The 20,849-nt window shown below is 19.7% G+C and overlaps 2 protein-coding genes across 2 annotated transcripts; both read left to right on the top strand.

Moving 5' to 3' along the window:
* Positions 1 to 5,781: 5,781 nt before the first annotated feature.
* On the top strand, positions 5,782 to 10,996 carry LOC122498840 (protein FRG1 homolog). Its single transcript, XM_043606803.1, has 5 exons — positions 5,782 to 5,935; positions 6,887 to 6,966; positions 7,102 to 7,394; positions 10,392 to 10,591; positions 10,736 to 10,996. The coding sequence occupies exons 1-5, from the start codon at positions 5,880 to 5,882 to the stop codon at positions 10,881 to 10,883; spliced, it is 777 nt and encodes a 258-aa protein (XP_043462738.1). The 5' UTR covers positions 5,782 to 5,879; the 3' UTR covers positions 10,884 to 10,996.
* A 3,132-nt stretch (positions 10,997 to 14,128) lies between these two features.
* On the top strand, positions 14,129 to 19,343 carry LOC122498841 (protein FRG1 homolog). Its single transcript, XM_043606805.1, has 5 exons — positions 14,129 to 14,282; positions 15,234 to 15,313; positions 15,449 to 15,741; positions 18,739 to 18,938; positions 19,083 to 19,343. The coding sequence occupies exons 1-5, from the start codon at positions 14,227 to 14,229 to the stop codon at positions 19,228 to 19,230; spliced, it is 777 nt and encodes a 258-aa protein (XP_043462740.1). The 5' UTR covers positions 14,129 to 14,226; the 3' UTR covers positions 19,231 to 19,343.
* The last annotated feature ends 1,506 nt before the right edge of the window (positions 19,344 to 20,849 follow it).

Consider the following 20,849-nt stretch of genomic DNA (forward strand, 5'->3'; position numbering starts at 1 on the left):
TAATTTTAGAAATAATAATATGGAAAATTAGAGAAATAATGAAAGGAAAAATTATTTAATGTTTTAAAAAAAGGATTTCTTAAATAATATAGAAAATATATTTAACGCATTCAAAAGTTATTAAATATTTGATTTTTTTAATTGAAAAATAACATTTTTTTAATGTTTTATAAATAATTATAAATAAATTCTAAAAAAATTTTGAGTACCTCCGTTAAGCTCCATTGTTGCGTTTGAATCCGTTCGCAGTTTAAAGTTAGTTCTTGTTTGCTTCTTAACTTTTTTTGATAAATTTTCTTTTAAATGTTTTGAATTTTAAAATTAATGTACTGAAAATTACTAAATTCTTGCAAAATTTTTATCAAAAAATTTGAAAATAATTAGTCATTAAAAGAATTTTATCAAAAAAAATTTTTTAAAATAATTAAATTATTTAGAGAAAATTTAATTAAAATTGTACCTATTGAAAATAATTAAATTCATAACAAGAATTTTATTATAATTTTTTTTTAGAGAAATTTTTTAAATTTTGAATCTGAAATTATTCAAAAATTCATATTTATATTTGCAAATATGAAATTTTTTAATTTGCAAAATAATAAATGGAATAATTCTTCAAGTTTTTAAAATATTTCTTCAAAATTCAATAAATATTGAGGATTGCTTTAATTTTCTTCAGATTTGAAGAAAAGTCTTCCAATCTGACAGCACGAAGGTAGTGCCACCAAACGGGTTCCCTAAGTTTAGGCGCGTGAAATAAAATTTTTCTTTTAATAAGAATTATGATATATTTTTATTGTTAGCGCCCTAAATATTGTGAGGCACTATAATAGCAATTTCTACAAGGATACAATTTTTTTTTTAAATACTAACAAAATTAAAAAATTATATGCTAAATAATTTTCAAAATAATTTTTTTATTGACTTTTTTTACATTCTCTTATAAAACAGTAATATTAATACCTGCAGCATTAATATAAAATATATGTAATTATTAGAAAATAAAAACTTCAAATAATATTAAAAAAATTCAATTATTTTTAAAAATTCACGCTATATTGCTTTTAATATTCAATAATTATTATTTTAAATTTTAACTAAAATTAATTTTTAAATCAATTTTTATTAGAAAATTCTACGAGAGAATTCAATTATTTAAATAAAAAAATAAATAATTTATTGAAAAATTAAATGTTTCTTAAACTTCTATTCTGATAAATAATTTTATCAAAAAAATTTTAAATATGTAATTGAATTCTATCAACGAATTTTAATAAAATTTTTAAGAATAATTACATTTTTCGAGAAATTTGATTAAAATTGTATTGAAAATAATTGAAATTCTGACAAGAATTTTATTATTTATAAAAATAATTGAATTCCTAAAAAGAATAGGATTTTATTACTTTTGAACAATATTTAATTTTTGCGAAGAATATTATTACTCTTCAAAATATATTAAATTTTTGCAATAATTTATTTACAATTCAATTTTAAAAATTTTCAATTATCCGTAAATTCTTTAATTAAATATATATTAGAAAATAAAAACTTTAAATAATTTCAAAAAAAAATCCGCAATTAAAGTTTCTCAAAAAAAAAAATTAATTCCACAAAATTGTTAGTTAAAAAATTTATGAAAAATTCAAATTTTCAAAGCTTTTATAATCTGAAACCTTTTCAAAATTCAATTATTTCTCAAAATTATTATTTTATTATTAATAATTTATTTAATTATTTAATTTAATTTTTTTTTTAATTTTATTATTTAAATATAAAAAAAACAATTTATTGAATAATTGAATTTAGAATGGAATTCTTATAAAGAATTTTATGTATAAATTTTTAAATAACTGAATTCTATTGACGAATTTTAATAAAATTTTTAAGAATATTTTCGAGGAATTCTCGATTAAAATATTGTACATATTAAAAACAACTGAAATTCTGCAATGAGTTTTATTATTTATAAAAAAAAATTGAATTCCTAAAAAGAATTTTATTATTTACGAAAATAATTGAAATGGAAGAAGAATTTTATTATATATTAAAATAATTGAATGATTGCGAAGAAATTTATAAAAAAAAATTTGTCGGTTTTATTAATGTAGATTTTTTTATGTTTTTTTTTACTTATCTATTCTATTTATTTATGTATTTTTTATTTATTTATTTTATTTTTTATTATACTTTTTTATATTATATTTGAGGCTCCGGATCTTAAAAAGCATTAATTAAAAAAAAAAGTGGTAAAAGTGACATTTTAAGGTCCGGAGCCTCATTTATTTATTTTCAGTGAAGAAAAGTTTATTGCTTGTTATACTATTGTTAATTTAATTTTTTTTTAAATTTATAAAATTAAAAAAAAAATGTAGATACCTAAATCATCTCTTTATATTTATGTATTATATATTATTAGTATTTTTCCTGGTTAAAAAAAATATTTTATTACAATTTAATTTATTAAATTAAATTTGAATTTTTTATTGAATTTAATTTATTTTTAAATGAACATCATTTTGAATTGTTTTTGTTCTAACGGAATTTGAATAGTTTTCATTCCGTTAGAATAAAAAAAATCATCTAATTTTCATTTGTTTTTAAATGGCGTTAACTATACTTTTTATATGTGAATATATGTCAAAGTTGCTATTTGAATAACTTGAGTGAGTGAATTTCTTTCGTTTTGAGAAAAATGGTGCTGTATAGTGAGGAAGAGTATTTAGACATGCTTCATTGTTTTAATGATGCTGGAGGCAAAAGCTCTAACGCTGCGGCAAATCTTTATAGAACTAGATTTCCCGACAGACAGCGATTTCCCGGTCATAGGGTGATCACTCGTCTGGTGATTCGGATTAATAATGGAGAGCAAATTGTGCCACAGAATTTAATGCCAGGAGCTCCGAGGCGTGTAAGAACACCGTCGATCGAGGAAAAAATTCTTAAATTTATAAGAAATAATCCGCAAAAAAGTTTGCGAAGTGCGGCAACAGCCCTTAACCTCTCCTATTCAACGGTTCAAGCAACTGCGGCGGAAGAAGGATTTATATTTGGGTATATAATTTTTATTTTTAAATTTACTCTTGAAGATTTTTCATTAAAATTCGTTGAAAATTCAATTATTATCAAAATATGTAATTAAAATTCTTTAACTGGAGAGGGATGACCGAACTTCTCACTCACTTTTTTAAATAAAATGATAGCCATTTTAAAAATAATAGAATGTAAAAATTATTAATTTAATTTCTTTTTTTATAAAAATAAAATATGAATTTGAATATATATAGTTTTAATATTATTATAATTATAATAATCATATACTTTCTGACATAGTAGGGAATTCAAGGAAAAATAAAGAATTTTTATTAAAAGTTCTGAAAAAAATTTAATTTATTGAATGAATGAATAATTTTACTTAAATATTTCAAAATTAATTCAATTTTAAAAGAGTTGAGTTTACAATTTTCATAAATATGTAAATAAACTTAAAACGGTTTCAATTTGAAATTTTATAAAATTTCAATGTTGAATGAATTCATTTAGAAATTTAAATGAACTTTTAAAGATTTTTGAAAAATTTTAAAAATTCAAAATGTTTTAAAATTAGTTAAATTTGTCAATATATATTTAATTAATTATTTAAAATAATGAATTTATAGAAAATTTTTAGTTAAAAACACTAAAGAATTGGATTTTGAAGAAGTTACAAATAATTGCAAAAATTCAATTAATTTTCAAAAGTAATAAAATTCTTAGCACAAAATTCAATTATATTCAAAATTTACAAAAAAATCTCCAGAAAATACCAATTATTATCTTTATATAAATAAAAAAATTCTTCTTCACAATTCAATTATTTTCAAAAATTTTAATAAAATTCTTGTCAAAATTTCAATTATTTTCAAAAATTTTCAATATCTACTATTTCAATCAAATTACCCAAGGGAATTTAATTATTTAAAAACAATTTTAATAAAATTGTACGCAAACATTTAATTTTTTTCATAAATAATAAAAATTTCACGCAGGAATTCAAATATTTACAAATTTTTTATAAGTTTCTTCTCAATAATTCAATTATTTTCATAAATAATAAAACTCATCTCACAATTTTAATTATTTTTAATACAATATATATTTTAATAGAATTCCTTAAAAAATGCAAATATTATAAAAAGTTTTATTAAAATATAAAATTCGTCAAAAGAATTGAATTATTTAAAAATTTGTTAATAAAATTCTTTATAAGAATTAAATTTTAGGAAACATTGAATTATTCAATAAATAATTTACTATTGTATTTAAATAATTTGAAAAATTTTAATTCCTACGGAAAAATAATAATAATTAAATATTTAAAATATTTAAAAAAGAAATTATTGTTTTCGAATAATTTTACAATTAAAGATATTCTTAAATAAATTTAACAGATGGACATTTTTTTTAATAAAATTTTTTCCTCTCTTTACTAAAAATTCAAAAATTTTCAGTTTCATTTTCAATAAAATTTTCCAATTGACAAATATAATTTATAAACATTTTTTTCATTTATTTTGAAAAAACTTTGAATTTTATTAAAACAATTGAAATTAGAAATAGAATATTAATGCAAATTGTTTCCTTATGAAAATTGAGAATTTTCTAGAAAAATATAAAGAAACGGAAATATGTAATGTTTTTCAATTATTTTCGAAAAATTTTCCTAAATTTCATATTAATTCTATTATTTACCAATTTTTTTATAAATTTCTTTGCAATAATTTAATCATTTTCAATTAATAATCAAATTTTTTTACAGGGATTGAATTATTTTCATAAATATATTAAAATTCTTTTTAGAAATTCAATTATTTTCATAAATAAATCTCATCGCAGAATTTCAATTATTTTTAATACAATTTTAATTGAATTCCTCGAAAAAAGTAATTGTTCGATTAACAATGCAATTTTATTAAAAATCGTCAAAAGAAATCAATTTTCAAAAATGTTTTGATAAAATTCTTTATGAGAATTCAATTTTAAGAAATATTTAATTATTCAATAAATTATTCATTTTTGCATTTAAATAATTGAATTCTCGTAGAATTTTCTTATAAAAATTTATTTAAAAATGAATTTCAGTTAAAATTTTAGATTTGAATATTTGCTGTTCAAATTATTCAAATATGAAATATTCAAATAATATTTGAATATTAAAAGCATTATAGCGTGAATTTTAAGAAATAATTGAATTTTGAAAAGGTTTCAAATTAAATTCTTTGAAAATCTTAATTTTTCATCAACTTATAACCATAATAATTCTGTAGAATTAATTATTTTGAAAAAGTTTAATTGAAAATGTACAAAATATTTTCTACTTTTAAATTTTTATTTTCCAACAATTTAAAAAATTTTTTTTTAGAAACAAGGAAATAATGAATAATAACATTAATAATGTTTTTTAGATTTTTTTAGATATTTATAGATATTTTTAAAAATATTTTTATTAATTAATAAAAATATTTTTGAATTATTTGCAAAATAAAGATAATATTATTAAATTAAAAAATTGTAAAAAAATAAAGAAGTAGGTATAATATTATCTATCGAAACATATCAGAAAAACAGAAAACAAATTTATTTGTTTATATTAAAACTTAGCGCTTTTATATCGCAATTCGATATATCGAAAATATTCGAGCGAATAGTCGCTCGTCTGACGTCACACACTTAATATAGTAACGCCTCTAGTGTAAGAAATTCAAACTTTATTTATATCACGGGCATGCGTTTCTTTGTATTATAATATTCATGACAGTTACAAATGTCAAAAAACAAAAACAGTCGCATAAACATCGGTCTGCTAAAAACAATAACAAAATTTTTTAAAATTTATTTAAATGGAGTACAATAGAATTCGCACAGGAAAACTTGTGCTGAAAGGCGAAAAACAGAAGTATTTATATTTTAAAATAATTATTATTTACATTGATTCTAATACATATATTGATTCTAATTGTTTGAACTAATAAATCTAGTTGTATAATAACAAATTGTAACTTTTTATGATCAATGAAATTATAATAAAAAATAATAACAAACAATAATTAACAAATAATCACAAATTATAATTAATAATTTACAAGATTGTATTAATAAATAATAAAAAATTGTAATTAACAAATAACAAAATTGTAATTAATAAATTATAATTAACAAATTAACAACAAGATTTGTAACAATAATTAATTTTAATTAATTTCGAAATATTATCATTAAAAATTTCAAAAATAATATTGAATTTTTATTATATTTTTATTGTAAAAAAGTGAATTTTAGAATTTTTTTTATATGAACTTCCTGTATTTTTATAAAAAGAATTCCTGAAGACCTTTTCCAAAAATTAATAAAAAATAATCTGAAATTTGAAATTATAGAATTTTAAAAGGATTCAAATTTGAAATTTCAAAAAAAATTTGAATTTTAAGTAATTTTAATCGAAAAAGTTAGTTTTTGAATAATTTTTGAATTTACGTGAAATTAAATTGTAAACAAGTGAATCTCAGAATTATTTTAAGTGAACTTCCGGTTCAATTATTTTTTGAGTAATAATTTATTTCATGAAAATAAATTCTTTTCAAAAAATGCCATAAATTCTAAATTCAATTCTTGATGTAAAGGCTATACTACAAAATATATTATTCTAAATTTATACTTAAAAATGAATGTCCTTAAAAAATATCATACGATTTATTTTATGAAAGCAGTATTTATAATTCATAAATGTTTTTCATTTACAAATAATAAATAAAGCTAACTAAATATTTATAATAAAATTTTCCAAAGACAAACAACTTTTTTTTCCATATTGGTCTTTCACCTTTAATAAAAAGAATATATATTTCAGATCGAAAAAAAGAAAGCACAAAAACTTGGAAAAAGTTGAAAAAACGACCGAAGTTCAAGACACCGACGTTATTAATCATGGTAATTGCTTTTCAATTATATATGTTTAAGAATATTAAATTACGATTATAATTTTAATGAAATGCTGTATTTAAAATGAAGATAAATATAATTTTCGAATTAAGTTTTTATTACAATTTATTACTATTTTTTTAGGAGGTTGGTGTAAAACATCTAGTGTGTCAGAGATAACAGGAACAGTGGCTATTGAATTTAAAAATCAAACTTACATAAAGGCACTTGATAATGGTCTTTTTACATTGGGAATTCCTCATGATGAGGGTGACGGTCCATCGCCAGAGGAAATTTTAATAGCCATTCCCGTTAATGAGACAAAAATTGCTCTAAAATCTGGATATGGTAAATACTTGGGAGTAGATAAAAATGGTGTTGTAGTGGGACGAAGTGATGCTGTCGGTACTTTAGAACAATGGGAACCAATTTTTCAGGTATATTAATTTATCTTTTTCCAAATTGAACACTTTTAGAAAATCTATTTTATTTCCCATTTTTTTAAGTCACTGATTACGAATATGAATAAGTAAAATAAGTAAAATTACGTTACGCTTCTATTTGGGCACTTTTTTTAGATTTCAGCCTCGAAAAGCTACTATTTCTGGTTTTTTTTTTAGAATTCACACTAATTTAAATTTGCTATTACTTGAAATCAAAAAACTATTCTTAAAAATTATAATCAAATTCTTTAAAACAATTCAATTATTTTAAAAAAATATTCGAAATTCCATTATATTCAATATCTAGTATTTTCATAAAACTTCGCAAAAGAATTCAATTATTAAAAAAAATTGATAAAATTCATCCATAATTCAATTATTTTCATAAATAATAAAGTTTCCCCAAGAATTCAAATAATTTAGAATAGAGTTTTCAAAAAAATTTCGAAAATATATCAATTATTAAACAAAATTTTTATACAATTCTTCACAACAATTCAATTGCTTTTACTAATAATGACATTGTTCATGAAAATTCAATTAAAAAAAAAAATTTTGTAAAATTCTAAGCAAGAATCCAATTATTTTCATAAATAATAAAACTCATCGAAGAATTTCAATTATTTTTTATACTAAAATTTTAAATTAATTCATCGAAAAATTCAATTATTTAAAATAAAATTTTCATAATATTTATTATATTTCGAAAAAATTAATTATTTAAAACAATGTTTAAAAAATTCTTATGAAAAATTCAATCATTTTGAAAAATAACAAAATTTTGTACAGAAATTCAATTGTTTTTAAACATTTTAATAAAATTTTTCGCAAAATAATTCTTTGCAACTATTCAATTATTTTCGTAAATAATAAAATTCATCGCAGGATTTCAATTATTTTTAATACAATTTTACAGGAATTAATCAAAAAAATGTAATTATTCTTAAAAATTTAATTTCGATTCCTCGAAAAAATCAATTATTTACAAAAATATTAAAATTTTTGCACGGGAATTCAATTATTTTCAAATATTTTCATAAAATTTATATAAAAAAATCAATTATTTTAAATACAATTTTAATTACATTTTTTAAAAATAATTAAATTATTCTTTTGGATTCTAATAAAGTTCTTCGAAAAAATTCAATTATGTCGTTAAATAACAAAATTATTCCCGAAAATTCAATTATTTTGAGGCATTTTAATGAAATTCTATGCAAAATTCAATTATTTTAATAAATAACAATATTCATCACAAGTAATTCAATTATTTTTAAAAGTAACAAATTTTTTCTTGAAAATTCAATTTTTTAAAAAAATTCTAATAAAATCGTTCGCAAAAATTAAATTATTTTCATAAATAATAAAACTCATCAAAAAATTTCAATTATTTTTAATACTATATTTTAAATTAATTAATGGAAAAATTCAATTATTTTCACAAATAAAGTTTTTCACAAAAATTCAATTATTAAAAATAAAATTTTCATAATATTTATTATATATCGATAAAATTAATTATTTAAAACAATGTTTATGAAATTCTTATGAAGAATTCAATTATTTTTAAAAATAACAAAATTTTTCAAAGAAATTCAATTCTTTTTAAATATTTTTATAAAATTTTTTGCAATAATTCAATTATTTTCATAAATAATAAAATTCTCCTTAGGAATTCAATTATTTTTGAAAATTATAATAAAATTCTTTGCAACTATTCAATTATTTTCATAAATAATATAATGAATTGCATGATTTCAAATTATTTTTAATACAATTTTACAGGAATTTCTCAAAAAATGTAATTTTTCTTAAACATTTAATTTCGTTTCCTCGGAAAAATCAATTATTTAAAGAAAGTTTTTTTTAAATTCTTTGGAAGAATTCAATTATTTACAATAATTAATAATATTAGAATTTTTCACAGAAATTATTTTCAAATATTTTAATAAAATTGTTCGAAACAAATTAATTATTTCAAATGCAATTTTAATTAAATTTTTTTGAAATAATTTAATTATTCCTTTAGATTTTAATAAAATTCTTCCCAAGAATTCAATTATTTCCATAAATAATTCTTCGAAAGAATTTAATTATTAAAGATAAATAACAAAATTATTCCCGAAAATTCAATTATTTTAAGATATTTTAATAAAATTCTTTGCAAAATTCAATTATTTTCATAAATAACAATATTCATCACAAGAATTCAATTATTTTTAAAAGTAACAAATTTTTTCTCGGAAATTCAATTATTTAAAAAAATTCTAATAAAATCATTAGCAAGAATTCAATTATTTTCATAAATAATAAAATGCTTTTTATGAATTCAATTATTTTTAACAAAATTTAATAAAACTCCACACAGACATTCAATTATTCTCAAAAATTTTAATAGAATTCTTTGTAAAATTTAATTATTTTTAAAAACTTTTCTCAATTCAATGATTTTCAATATCTACTATTTTCATAAAATTTCCAAATAGAATTCAATTATTTAAAAAAATTTTTATAAAAGTCTTCGTAAGAATTCAATTCTTCTTATTAATAATAAAAATTTCTCTGGAATTCAATTATTTAAATTAGAATTTGCATAAAATTAGTGAAAAGAAATCAATTAATTTGAAAAATTTTATAAAATTCTTGGCAAGAATTAAATTATTTTCATAAATATTTAAATTCTTTCATGAATAATAAAATTCGTGTCAGGAATTCAATTTATTAGCAGGGTAAGAAAGAAGTAAATATTTTTGATGAAAATTAGGAAAAAATCAGGAAAGTAAAGTATAGAATGGAATTTTTGTCAGTTTTGTGAAGTTTCTAAAACGAGTTTTTTGGTCGTCAAGTTTAATTTTTCGATACCTATTTTTTTTTACTATTTCTTTAGTTTGAAAGTTACTTCTTGATACTTTTTGAAATTAATTATCGGGTTTTGTAGTCTGATGTCTATAATGTAAATTATATTTTTTTTACTCTGACAAATATTTTCAGGACGGAAAACTCGCTATTTTAAGTAGTACAAACAATTTCATTTCGGTGACAAGTGACGATGATGTTGTTTGTCAAAGTAAAACTGCTGGACCTGATGAATTTCTTTGTATGAGAAGCATTATTCAGCGAGTAGATGATGCAGATAATGATGTATGTGAAGAAGAACAAGGATCTTTAGCACAAGTTGAAGAAAAATTTGTGTAAGTATATTTGTTTGGAAACCATTTTTTTCTATAGAATGTATTTTTTTCCATATCATAACAAATTTATTTTAAATTTACCAAGCTTATAACTAGAGAATTTCCCCTTTTGTTTTAAACTAGAAAATTTTGTTATTCTTTTAGACGAAAGTTTCAAAAATTCCAAGACAAAAAATTGCGAATATGTAAAGCCGATCGTTCGACTCTGAAGAAAGCAAAAGAAGATGGTTCACTTCATGAAACTTTGCTGGACAGACGAAGTAAAATGAAAGCAGATCGATATTGTAAATAAAAAAAAAAACAAGTTGGTGGTTAGCATAATTACTATTATGAGTTGATGTGTTACAAACGGATTTGTTTATGCCTTTATAAGATTAAATTACATGAATTCTCGTTTGTAAAATATTTAAGTTTTATTTTATTTCTTCACCTTTTTCTTATCTCTCGTTAGATTTTAGAATTTAATTCTAGTCGAAGTCTTTCGAGTGTTTTTAGTTCGAATTTCTGTAAAATTTTTCTAAAGGTAAATAATGTCAATAACTTTGAAGAAACAATGTTATTAGAAAACTTTTCTTTAAATGAAGGTGATCTGGAAACTAGACAATTTACTTTCTTATCTACTTTCATGAGTAACGTGTTTTCCATTTGCTTTCATAAAACAAATATATTTTTATTTAAGAGCCATCGATTTAGGAGCGAGAGGTATAATATAAGTAATCATTATTCCGCCACCCCCTGTCATCGTCAGTTTCTTACCAATTAAAAATTTCTCATTTTCTCATTTCTTATTACTCGATTTATGGATTTGAAGTCATGAAACAAAGTATTTAAAAATAATTTTTGTCTTTAAAAAAAAATTTATTTTTAATAGTTCTGCGCCTCCTAGAAAAAAAAAAAGAAAAATTGTTTTCTATTGACAACATTCCCCTGAGTAAAAAACAGTTTGGAAAAAAAATGTACGCAGTTTTTTTATTATTGTTGCTGTTTTTTGTTTTTATATCAATATTGTAATGATTATGAATCTGAAGTCTGATTTTCAAAATTCAAAATGGCGGATCCAGTATGGCGGACATTTTTATTACAAAACATGAAGAAGGCGATCACTCCGTTTTTTGTTTTTATATCAATATTGTAATGATTATAAATCTGAAGTCTGATTTTCAAAATTCAAAATGGCGGATCCAGTATGGCGGACATTTTTATTACAAAACATGAAGAAGGCGATCACTCCGAGTCGAAGACTCGGAATGATCGCCTTCTTCATGTTTTGTAATAATTTAAAATAGCAAAAAAATTTTCAAAAAAAAAAAATTAATTATTCACAAAAATCCTTCGCAAGAATTCAATTATTTTTACAAGTAGTAAAATTTCTCAAAAAAATTCAATTATTTAAAAAAAATGTAATAAAATTCGTTTTGCAAGAATTCAATATTATTTGAAAAGATTTTTATAAAATTCATCGCAAGAATTCAATTACCTAAAAAAAAAATTTAACAAACTTCTTTTCAAGAATTCAATTATTTTTATAAATAACAAAATTCTTCTACGAAATTCAATTATTATTTTTATAAACTTGAATAAAATTCATTGCAAGAATTCAATTATTTATATAAATAATAAAATTCTTCACAGAAATTCAGTTATTTTTATAAACTGGAATAAAATTCGTTGGAAGAATTAAATTATTTTCAAAAATAATAAAATTCTTCGCAGAAATTCAATTATATGTTTAAAAGTTAAAAAAAATTCTTGTTAAAATTTCAAGTATCTTTATAAATAATAAAATTCTTCTCCGAAATTAAATTATTTTAGAAAAATTTAAATAAAATTCTTGGGAAAATTTGAATTATTTTCATGAATAATAAAACTCATCGCAGGATTTTAATTATTTTTGATACAATTTTAATCGAATTCCTCTAAAAATGTAATTATTCTTAAAAATTTTATTAAAATTTGTCAAAAGAATTTAATTATTTAAAAATTTGTTAATAAAATTCTTTATAAGAATTAAATTTTAGGAAACATTGAATTATTCAATAAATAATTTACTATTGTATTTAAATAATTTGAAAAATTTTAATTCCTACGGAAAAATAATAATAATTAAATATTTAAAATATTTAAAAAAGAAATTATTGTTTTCGAATAATTTTACAATTAAAGATATTCTTAAATAAATTTAACAGATGGACATTTTTTTTAATAAAATTTTTTCCTCTCTTTACTAAAAATTCAAAAATTTTCAGTTTCATTTTCAATAAAATTTTCCAATTGACAAATATAATTTATAAACATTTTTTTCATTTATTTTGAAAAAACTTTGAATTTTATTAAAACAATTGAAATTAGAAATAGAATATTAATGCAAATTGTTTCCTTATGAAAATTGAGAATTTTCTAGAAAAATATAAAGAAACGGAAATATGTAATGTTTTTCAATTATTTTCGAAAAATTTTCCTAAATTTCATATTAATTCTATTATTTACCAATTTTTTTATAAATTTCTTTGCAATAATTTAATCATTTTCAATTAATAATCAAATTTTTTTACAGGGATTGAATTATTTTCATAAATATATTAAAATTCTTTTTAGAAATTCAATTATTTTCATAAATAAATCTCATCGCAGAATTTCAATTATTTTTAATACAATTTTAATTGAATTCCTCGAAAAAAGTAATTGTTCGATTAACAATGCAATTTTATTAAAAATCGTCAAAAGAAATCAATTTTCAAAAATGTTTTGATAAAATTCTTTATGAGAATTCAATTTTAAGAAATATTTAATTATTCAATAAATTATTCATTTTTGCATTTAAATAATTGAATTCTCGTAGAATTTTCTTATAAAAATTTATTTAAAAATGAATTTCAGTTAAAATTTTAGATTTGAATATTTGCTGTTCAAATTATTCAAATATGAAATATTCAAATAATATTTGAATATTAAAAGCATTATAGCGTGAATTTTAAGAAATAATTGAATTTTGAAAAGGTTTCAAATTAAATTCTTTGAAAATCTTAATTTTTCATCAACTTATAACCATAATAATTCTGTAGAATTAATTATTTTGAAAAAGTTTAATTGAAAATGTACAAAATATTTTCTACTTTTAAATTTTTATTTTCCAACAATTTAAAAAATTTTTTTTTAGAAACAAGGAAATAATGAATAATAACATTAATAATGTTTTTTAGATTTTTTTAGATATTTATAGATATTTTTAAAAATATTTTTATTAATTAATAAAAATATTTTTGAATTATTTGCAAAATAAAGATAATATTATTAAATTAAAAAATTGTAAAAAAATAAAGAAGTAGGTATAATATTATCTATCGAAACATATCAGAAAAACAGAAAACAAATTTATTTGTTTATATTAAAACTTAGCGCTTTTATATCGCAATTCGATATATCGAAAATATTCGAGCGAATAGTCGCTCGTCTGACGTCACACACTTAATATAGTAACGCCTCTAGTGTAAGAAATTCAAACTTTATTTATATCACGGGCATGCGTTTCTTTGTATTATAATATTCATGACAGTTACAAATGTCAAAAAACAAAAACAGTCGCATAAACATCGGTCTGCTAAAAACAATAACAAAATTTTTTAAAATTTATTTAAATGGAGTACAATAGAATTCGCACAGGAAAACTTGTGCTGAAAGGCGAAAAACAGAAGTATTTATATTTTAAAATAATTATTATTTACATTGATTCTAATACATATATTGATTCTAATTGTTTGAACTAATAAATCTAGTTGTATAATAACAAATTGTAACTTTTTATGATCAATGAAATTATAATAAAAAATAATAACAAACAATAATTAACAAATAATCACAAATTATAATTAATAATTTACAAGATTGTATTAATAAATAATAAAAAATTGTAATTAACAAATAACAAAATTGTAATTAATAAATTATAATTAACAAATTAACAACAAGATTTGTAACAATAATTAATTTTAATTAATTTCGAAATATTATCATTAAAAATTTCAAAAATAATATTGAATTTTTATTATATTTTTATTGTAAAAAAGTGAATTTTAGAATTTTTTTTATATGAACTTCCTGTATTTTTATAAAAAGAATTCCTGAAGACCTTTTCCAAAAATTAATAAAAAATAATCTGAAATTTGAAATTATAGAATTTTAAAAGGATTCAAATTTGAAATTTCAAAAAAAATTTGAATTTTAAGTAATTTTAATCGAAAAAGTTAGTTTTTGAATAATTTTTGAATTTACGTGAAATTAAATTGTAAACAAGTGAATCTCAGAATTATTTTAAGTGAACTTCCGGTTCAATTATTTTTTGAGTAATAATTTATTTCATGAAAATAAATTCTTTTCAAAAAATGCCATAAATTCTAAATTCAATTCTTGATGTAAAGGCTATACTACAAAATATATTATTCTAAATTTATACTTAAAAATGAATGTCCTTAAAAAATATCATACGATTTATTTTATGAAAGCAGTATTTATAATTCATAAATGTTTTTCATTTACAAATAATAAATAAAGCTAACTAAATATTTATAATAAAATTTTCCAAAGACAAACAACTTTTTTTTCCATATTGGTCTTTCACCTTTAATAAAAAGAATATATATTTCAGATCGAAAAAAAGAAAGCACAAAAACTTGGAAAAAGTTGAAAAAACGACCGAAGTTCAAGACACCGACGTTATTAATCATGGTAATTGCTTTTCAATTATATATGTTTAAGAATATTAAATTACGATTATAATTTTAATGAAATGCTGTATTTAAAATGAAGATAAATATAATTTTCGAATTAAGTTTTTATTACAATTTATTACTATTTTTTTAGGAGGTTGGTGTAAAACATCTAGTGTGTCAGAGATAACAGGAACAGTGGCTATTGAATTTAAAAATCAAACTTACATAAAGGCACTTGATAATGGTCTTTTTACATTGGGAATTCCTCATGATGAGGGTGACGGTCCATCGCCAGAGGAAATTTTAATAGCCATTCCCGTTAATGAGACAAAAATTGCTCTAAAATCTGGATATGGTAAATACTTGGGAGTAGATAAAAATGGTGTTGTAGTGGGACGAAGTGATGCTGTCGGTACTTTAGAACAATGGGAACCAATTTTTCAGGTATATTAATTTATCTTTTTCCAAATTGAACACTTTTAGAAAATCTATTTTATTTCCCATTTTTTTAAGTCACTGATTACGAATATGAATAAGTAAAATAAGTAAAATTACGTTACGCTTCTATTTGGGCACTTTTTTTAGATTTCAGCCTCGAAAAGCTACTATTTCTGGTTTTTTTTTTAGAATTCACACTAATTTAAATTTGCTATTACTTGAAATCAAAAAACTATTCTTAAAAATTATAATCAAATTCTTTAAAACAATTCAATTATTTTAAAAAAATATTCGAAATTCCATTATATTCAATATCTAGTATTTTCATAAAACTTCGCAAAAGAATTCAATTATTAAAAAAAATTGATAAAATTCATCCATAATTCAATTATTTTCATAAATAATAAAGTTTCCCCAAGAATTCAAATAATTTAGAATAGAGTTTTCAAAAAAATTTCGAAAATATATCAATTATTAAACAAAATTTTTATACAATTCTTCACAACAATTCAATTGCTTTTACTAATAATGACATTGTTCATGAAAATTCAATTAAAAAAAAAAATTTTGTAAAATTCTAAGCAAGAATCCAATTATTTTCATAAATAATAAAACTCATCGAAGAATTTCAATTATTTTTTATACTAAAATTTTAAATTAATTCATCGAAAAATTCAATTATTTAAAATAAAATTTTCATAATATTTATTATATTTCGAAAAAATTAATTATTTAAAACAATGTTTAAAAAATTCTTATGAAAAATTCAATCATTTTGAAAAATAACAAAATTTTGTACAGAAATTCAATTGTTTTTAAACATTTTAATAAAATTTTTCGCAAAATAATTCTTTGCAACTATTCAATTATTTTCGTAAATAATAAAATTCATCGCAGGATTTCAATTATTTTTAATACAATTTTACAGGAATTAATCAAAAAAATGTAATTATTCTTAAAAATTTAATTTCGATTCCTCGAAAAAATCAATTATTTACAAAAATATTAAAATTTTTGCACGGGAATTCAATTATTTTCAAATATTTTCATAAAATTTATATAAAAAAATCAATTATTTTAAATACAATTTTAATTACATTTTTTAAAAATAATTAAATTATTCTTTTGGATTCTAATAAAGTTCTTCGAAAAAATTCAATTATGTCGTTAAATAACAAAATTATTCCCGAAAATTCAATTATTTTGAGGCATTTTAATGAAATTCTATGCAAAATTCAATTATTTTAATAAATAACAATATTCATCACAAGTAATTCAATTATTTTTAAAAGTAACAAATTTTTTCTTGAAAATTCAATTTTTTAAAAAAATTCTAATAAAATCGTTCGCAAAAATTAAATTATTTTCATAAATAATAAAACTCATCAAAAAATTTCAATTATTTTTAATACTATATTTTAAATTAATTAATGGAAAAATTCAATTATTTTCACAAATAAAGTTTTTCACAAAAATTCAATTATTAAAAATAAAATTTTCATAATATTTATTATATATCGATAAAATTAATTATTTAAAACAATGTTTATGAAATTCTTATGAAGAATTCAATTATTTTTAAAAATAACAAAATTTTTCAAAGAAATTCAATTCTTTTTAAATATTTTTATAAAATTTTTTGCAATAATTCAATTATTTTCATAAATAATAAAATTCTCCTTAGGAATTCAATTATTTTTGAAAATTATAATAAAATTCTTTGCAACTATTCAATTATTTTCATAAATAATATAATGAATTGCATGATTTCAAATTATTTTTAATACAATTTTACAGGAATTTCTCAAAAAATGTAATTTTTCTTAAACATTTAATTTCGTTTCCTCGGAAAAATCAATTATTTAAAGAAAGTTTTTTTTAAATTCTTTGGAAGAATTCAATTATTTACAATAATTAATAATATTAGAATTTTTCACAGAAATTATTTTCAAATATTTTAATAAAATTGTTCGAAACAAATTAATTATTTCAAATGCAATTTTAATTAAATTTTTTTGAAATAATTTAATTATTCCTTTAGATTTTAATAAAATTCTTCCCAAGAATTCAATTATTTCCATAAATAATTCTTCGAAAGAATTTAATTATTAAAGATAAATAACAAAATTATTCCCGAAAATTCAATTATTTTAAGATATTTTAATAAAATTCTTTGCAAAATTCAATTATTTTCATAAATAACAATATTCATCACAAGAATTCAATTATTTTTAAAAGTAACAAATTTTTTCTCGGAAATTCAATTATTTAAAAAAATTCTAATAAAATCATTAGCAAGAATTCAATTATTTTCATAAATAATAAAATGCTTTTTATGAATTCAATTATTTTTAACAAAATTTAATAAAACTCCACACAGACATTCAATTATTCTCAAAAATTTTAATAGAATTCTTTGTAAAATTTAATTATTTTTAAAAACTTTTCTCAATTCAATGATTTTCAATATCTACTATTTTCATAAAATTTCCAAATAGAATTCAATTATTTAAAAAAATTTTTATAAAAGTCTTCGTAAGAATTCAATTCTTCTTATTAATAATAAAAATTTCTCTGGAATTCAATTATTTAAATTAGAATTTGCATAAAATTAGTGAAAAGAAATCAATTAATTTGAAAAATTTTATAAAATTCTTGGCAAGAATTAAATTATTTTCATAAATATTTAAATTCTTTCATGAATAATAAAATTCGTGTCAGGAATTCAATTTATTAGCAGGGTAAGAAAGAAGTAAATATTTTTGATGAAAATTAGGAAAAAATCAGGAAAGTAAAGTATAGAATGGAATTTTTGTCAGTTTTGTGAAGTTTCTAAAACGAGTTTTTTGGTCGTCAAGTTTAATTTTTCGATACCTATTTTTTTTTACTATTTCTTTAGTTTGAAAGTTACTTCTTGATACTTTTTGAAATTAATTATCGGGTTTTGTAGTCTGATGTCTATAATGTAAATTATATTTTTTTTACTCTGACAAATATTTTCAGGACGGAAAACTCGCTATTTTAAGTAGTACAAACAATTTCATTTCGGTGACAAGTGACGATGATGTTGTTTGTCAAAGTAAAACTGCTGGACCTGATGAATTTCTTTGTATGAGAAGCATTATTCAGCGAGTAGATGATGCAGATAATGATGTATGTGAAGAAGAACAAGGATCTTTAGCACAAGTTGAAGAAAAATTTGTGTAAGTATATTTGTTTGGAAACCATTTTTTTCTATAGAATGTATTTTTTTCCATATCATAACAAATTTATTTTAAATTTACCAAGCTTATAACTAGAGAATTTCCCCTTTTGTTTTAAACTAGAAAATTTTGTTATTCTTTTAGACGAAAGTTTCAAAAATTCCAAGACAAAAAATTGCGAATATGTAAAGCCGATCGTTCGACTCTGAAGAAAGCAAAAGAAGATGGTTCACTTCATGAAACTTTGCTGGACAGACGAAGTAAAATGAAAGCAGATCGATATTGTAAATAAAAAAAAAAACAAGTTGGTGGTTAGCATAATTACTATTATGAGTTGATGTGTTACAAACGGATTTGTTTATGCCTTTATAAGATTAAATTACATGAATTCTCGTTTGTAAAATATTTAAGTTTTATTTTATTTCTTCACCTTTTTCTTATCTCTCGTTAGATTTTAGAATTTAATTCTAGTCGAAGTCTTTCGAGTGTTTTTAGTTCGAATTTCTGTAAAATTTTTCTAAAGGTAAATAATGTCAATAACTTTGAAGAAACAATGTTATTAGAAAACTTTTCTTTAAATGAAGGTGATCTGGAAACTAGACAATTTACTTTCTTATCTACTTTCATGAGTAACGTGTTTTCCATTTGCTTTCATAAAACAAATATATTTTTATTTAAGAGCCATCGATTTAGGAGCGAGAGGTATAATATAAGTAATCATTATTCCGCCACCCCCTGTCATCGTCAGTTTCTTACCAATTAAAAATTTCTCATTTTCTCATTTCTTATTACTCGATTTATGGATTTGAAGTCATGAAACAAAGTATTTAAAAATAATTTTTGTCTTTAAAAAAAAATTTATTTTTAATAGTTCTGCGCCTCCTAGAAAAAAAAAAAGAAAAATTGTTTTCTATTGACAACATTCCCCTGAGTAAAAAACAGTTTGGAAAAAAAATGTACGCAGTTTTTTTATTATTGTTGCTGTTTTTTGTTTTTATATCAATATTGTAATGATTATGAATCTGAAGTCTGATTTTCAAAATTCAAAATGGCGGATCCAGTATGGCGGACATTTTTATTACAAAACATGAAGAAGGCGATCACTCCGTTTTTTGTTTTTATATCAATATTGTAATGATTATAAATCTGAAGTCTGATTTTCAAAATTCAAAATGGCGGATCCAGTATGGCGGACATTTTTATTACAAAACATGAAGAAGGCGATCACTCCGAGTCGAAGACTCGGAATGATCGCCTTCTTCATGTTTTGTAATAATTTAAAATAGCAAAAAAATTTTCAAAAAAAAAAAATTAATTATTCACAAAAATCCTTCGCAAGAATTCAATTATTTTTACAAGTAGTAAAATTTCTCAAAAAAATTCAATTATTTAAAAAAAATGTAATAAAATTCGTTTTGCAAGAATTCAATATTATTTGAAAAGATTTTTATAAAATTCATCGCAAGAATTCAATTACCTAAAAAAAAAATTTAACAAACTTCTTTTCAAGAATTCAATTATTTTTATAAATAACAAAATTCTTCTACGAAATTCAATTATTATTTTTATAAACTTGAATAAAATTCATTGCAAGAATTCAATTATTTATATAAATAATAAAATTCTTCACAGAAATTCAGTTATTTTTATAAACTGGAATAAAATTCGTTGGAAGAATTAAATTATTTTCAAAAATAATAAAATTCTTCGCAGAAATTCAATTATATGTTTAAAAGTTAAAAAAAATTCTTGTTAAAATTTCAAGTATCTTTATAAATAATAAAATTCTTCTCCGAAATTAAATTATTTTAGAAAAATTTAAATAAAATTCTTGGGAAAATTTGAATTATTTTCATGAATAATAAAACTCATCGCAGGATTTTAATTATTTTTGATACAATTTTAATCGAA

This window comes from Leptopilina heterotoma, unplaced genomic scaffold, assembly GCF_015476425.1.
Source record: "Leptopilina heterotoma isolate Lh14 unplaced genomic scaffold, ASM1547642v1 Lhet_160, whole genome shotgun sequence".
Lineage (NCBI taxonomy): Eukaryota > Metazoa > Arthropoda > Insecta > Hymenoptera > Figitidae > Leptopilina > Leptopilina heterotoma.